Genomic DNA, 4630 nt, shown 5'->3' on the forward strand with positions numbered 1-4630 from the left:
TTCATCTCATGAAAAATGGGAGCAAAAACAAAAGTGTTGCGTTTATATTTTTGTTCAGTGTAAGTCTGAAACCAAAACACATGAAGTATTGAAAAAAAACATTACAAATACATTGGAATGGAGAGAGAGAGAGAGAGACTCACCAGGCTGCAGTTACTGGAGTACTCTGCTGGGTTGACCACACTGAGCTGGTACAGCATCTTGCACATGATGATGACACACACCCAGGCTGTGGACAGACAGGAGGCCATGGGCCCGAAGCGAGAGAAGGGCATGGCCAGAGACCAGAGCACCACCAGGACCAGGTTCATCACTGAGGGCTGCACAAACAGAACACAAACACTTAAGTTGTATTATTATGGAAAACATATAGATCTGTGCAGATCATTCATCTCTGAGGCTCTGTGTTCCGGATACAGTGCTTTCATAACTCATTCACACCCTTTACAAGTTGCTCATCCAAAGGCAAGATTAGAGTTGTACTTATTATGTTATCCCTTACATTTTTCTCAAGTGCTATACTCAAGTCAAATGTTGAAGTACTTTATACCTCCATTCCACATTTTGGAAGCAACAGTTTTTACTTTCAGTCTGCTACATTTAACTGAAATCTAATTATAGATTCAGATTATTAGCTAATACAAAATGTAAATCAACTAATAAATAAACTGGTATATAATTATAGGTTAAGATATCAAGCAGCAGCTCCACCTTTACCAGCTGTGATGAACACATTCATAATTGAGTCTACATGATTCAGAAATCAGCAGACAATTGTTTTACTTCTGGAATTTTAGGTACATTTTGTTGCCAATACTTATGTACTTTAGCTAAGTAAGGTTTTGAATGCAGGAATTTCAAGTTTGTACTGCTGCTTTACTCAGGGAAAGGTCTGAGTACATTTCCCACCACAGGTTGTAGCTATGTTGACTGGATGACTCATATAGAAGAAACAAAACATTGATTAAAGTATGCATGTTAAGAAGATAAAGAGGTATCTGATTTTCTACACTGTTTTATTAATGTCTTTCTCTCTTAGATGTTACCTCCTCCAGGGACACCCACACAGAGAAGAAGGCCACCGTCTTGAAGATGTGGAGCTCCAGGAGCCTCCAGATGAACACTTGCACTTTGGTGAGGTTGTCAGAGAACCTTCTGGATAGAACCAGTATCCTGTCCATCACCAGACCCCACTTACTGGGGGTCAACTCCACTGAGAGGGGGAGAGAGGAGGAGGAGCAGAGACAGAGAGAGGAGGAGGAGGAGGAGACAGAGAGAGGAGGAACATACATCAATGGAGGAGTCCATGACAGATTTAAACACCATCAAAAGTCATTTAAAAAAAGGATTTCACAAGAAAGAAACAACTCACTCCACTTCTTTCTGTAAATGTCAAATCAACCCTGACTCCATGACAGCAATCACTGCTTTCAGAACCAGCTGTCTTTTTTATTTATAACTTGTTTTATTTGATTCCAAAGCTTTATTTGACTAGTACACATTATTTGGGAGCCATCCTTTATTGTTTAAGATACTCAGTGAGCTGATGGATAGAATCTATGTTCAGATATTCAGGCAGTGTTTATGTTCAAACTTTGTAGTACATTTAATTACATATTTGTTTCAAAAAGTTGCATCGTAAGAAGAGTTTCTCTCACCTTCGTCTTCAGATTCCTCCTCCATGTTTGTCACCAGCTCCTCCTCTTCAAAGTCAGTTTGCTCAGTCCTCTCCACGCTCTTCTTCCTGGAGGAACATGCGATCATTAGTTGCTTTTAAATTAAACATTTTAATTCCCAGGGAACACATGATGATGGGAAACTTGAGCATAAAAAGCAGAGGTATGAGTGTAGATCTCCATCTGTTGCTGTGACAGGAATATGGTGACCACATTCAGTCTGTCAGTGGCCATGAAAAGAGAACATGACGTTTGAAAGACTCAACTATGCTATTCAAATTCCTAGACATTCATTCTTAACAAAAATCAAATGCTTTGTGTGTGATAACATTAATTGGAATAATTACGACTATTTTTATGATCAAAATATTTTCAAAAAATTCAAAAATCTAAAGTAATTGATTATATGTATAATATGACCTCTGTCTGCCAAATACATTTTACAATGCTTTGGTAAATGTTGCCATAAAGAAGGACAATTCTGTCGCTTCTTTTAGCTGGAATCTTTTTTTTTTTCAAAGACTATAGGCGCAGTACTTTTCCCACAAAGATTTACGAGAACTTAGTTCATGAGAACTCTTTAGTTCTCATGAACTAAGTACAGATCGCGTTCACACCGGAATAAGTCCCTGGGGGAGGATTAGGCAAATGAAGACACTGAGGTCACTTCTTCTTCTGCTGCTGCTGCTGCTGCTGCTGCTGCTGCTGCTGCTGCTGCTTTGGGTTTACTGGCAGGCCGCAAACAACTTCATGGCGTATACTGCCACCCGGAGTCCCCGGCCGCAAGTCCCCGGAGTTGTGGACTAGCTTCAGTAGAAGCTGCTGGGACTCCCAGCAGCTTCTACTGAAGCCTTCCGAGTAAATCGCCAGAGCGCCGACACCTCCTCCGCTCCCATGTTTTCTTTTGTGTTGCCATAAGTTAGTCTCTCTGCATTTGTGTGCTGGGCTAATGCTAATAATGCTAAGGCGAGGATAATAAAATGGCGGCTTCACAAAACTTTTTGGGAGTTTGCAATCAACAGGGATAAAAAGGTTCTCATGAACACATTTTTGTTCCGGGTTTTTTTGGTGTGAACGCAACATTTCGGAACTATATCGGAAATAAAGTGGGAAAAGTACTGCGGTGTGAAAGCGCCTTATGTTTGAGGTCTCAACTCCCTAGCTCCGCCTAATGTAATACTGCTTAAAATCTCATTTGCATCGCACACATGTTATCAGTTTTATACAGAAGTAATTGGCAGAAGAAGAAAAGTCATTCACATGCTGATATGACGCAGTGTGAGGAGTTTTTAGAGAGTGTTACTTGTGTATGGGTGTGATGTGCTCCATGTCGGTGATCCTCATGAAGGGCTTGTGGAAGTAGTGCAGCTGCAGGATGCAGGCCAGCAGGAAGAAGCCGGGGATCAGAATACTGCTGAAGAGCTCTGAGAGAGCGAAGGTCTCCAGACCAACGGCTGCCAGCCTGAGGAGGGGGGGAGGTTAACATTATATACACTTATCACTTCAGTTTGTATCTATCTTTGTCCTAAATGACTGTTTAGACAGCCTCCATTTGCTTTGTGGTATGTTATAGGGCAGGGATCACCAACTACATTTGTCCAAGGGCCCATATTATTCCTAGAGGCACTTTTGGGGGCCAGCTATTTTTATATAGCACTGAATTTTGAAGTTGTGGACCGGGGGGGATGCTAGTGGAGCACGCTCATGTACTGTCAAGTCGCCGGAGTAGTGGGGGCTACTGCTACCGAAGGATCACTTCTTCTTCAGGGCAGGGAAGGCTACGCAGTACACAGGCTACTGTCCCGCAGCTGCTGCCTCTGTTGGATTCCGGTACTGCACATTACTCACGAGACGTTGTAAAAGAAAAATGAGTGGGGGGCGAACGCACTAACCACTCCGTCAGCGCCACAGCGCGTGCCGGATGAGAATGTCTGGCGTGCCAGATTTGGCCCGCGGGCCGCCAGTTGATGGTCACTGTTATAGGGCATGTATACTTAAAAAATCGTTCTGCTTTCTATAAAATCACAAACTATAAATGAACGACAGCAGAACACTTCTGCAGCTGAAAAAGACACGGGGAAATGGAAGCAGCAGTAGTGTCGAGGAGTAAATAAGTCAATATACAAATGAGCGTTATGCGTTTACATTTTTCATATTCTAACCATCAATAGATGTAATTCTGTAATATCTCATAATAATTCTGATGTTTTAAGGCCCTAATTTTGTTGCATTCAGAGAGAAATCATATAACGGGTAGTTATAATTATTGCAGGTGCGTTTGTTCAATAACACCACAGGGGACAGGAAGCTTTAGTTTGTAGACTTTCAACTTGTTGGAATTAATATATATCTCCCTCTGTTGCAGTGGTGTGCATTTAGTTTCGGCGCCTTTTATTTATATATATATATATATATATATATATATATATATATATATTGTACATTGAGAAAGAGACAGGAAACCTAAAGACCCTGACACGTACTGTTCCTCTGTGAAACCAGTGAAGTTTCTCCAGTATCCAGGGAAGTCTTCAAACTGGTAGGTGTAGATGGAGATCAGCACCAGCATGGTGTACGCCACCACCAGCCACCAGAAGATCTTCAGCAGACGCCTCCACAGGGAGTAGTACACCTGGGGAACAGGAACAAGTCACAAAAACACAATCACAACCAGTATCAGAAACCCTCTATTCACCCCAGAGCAGAAACAATTACAATGGTACAGCAGAGGGGAACATGTAAGTAGTGCGAGACAAAGTAGCTGCCAGTAATAACAAGATTACATTGTCATTTTGTTTTAAATAACTACATATTGCACAACAGTGGGGTTCGTGCAGTGGTTCTCAAACTTTTTCTGTCAGGCCCCCCTCAACACAAATAGTCAGGCTCAGTGGCAGCGCCAGAGATTTATTTTGGGGGTGCTGTGGGGTAGCTTGACGTTTCATAGAGGGTGC

The 4630-nt window shown here is 42.0% G+C and overlaps 1 protein-coding gene across 1 annotated transcript; it reads right to left on the reverse strand.

Annotated features, from left to right (window-relative positions):
• Positions 1-143: 143 nt before the first annotated feature.
• Positions 144-4319, reverse strand: LOC104950403 (piezo-type mechanosensitive ion channel component 1-like; the record flags this gene model as incomplete). Its single annotated transcript, XM_010776921.1, has 5 exons — positions 4160-4319; positions 2980-3138; positions 1659-1744; positions 1047-1213; positions 144-320 (listed from the first exon to the last, which is right to left on the reverse strand). Coding segments are annotated over exons 1-5 (675 nt in total), but the record flags the coding sequence as incomplete, so codon positions are not given.
• Positions 4320-4630: the final 311 nt, after the last annotated feature.

Source organism: Notothenia coriiceps, unplaced genomic scaffold (genome assembly GCF_000735185.1).
Source record: "Notothenia coriiceps isolate Sejong01 unplaced genomic scaffold, NC01 NC01_scaffold00017472, whole genome shotgun sequence".
Taxonomy (NCBI): domain Eukaryota; kingdom Metazoa; phylum Chordata; class Actinopteri; order Perciformes; family Nototheniidae; genus Notothenia; species Notothenia coriiceps.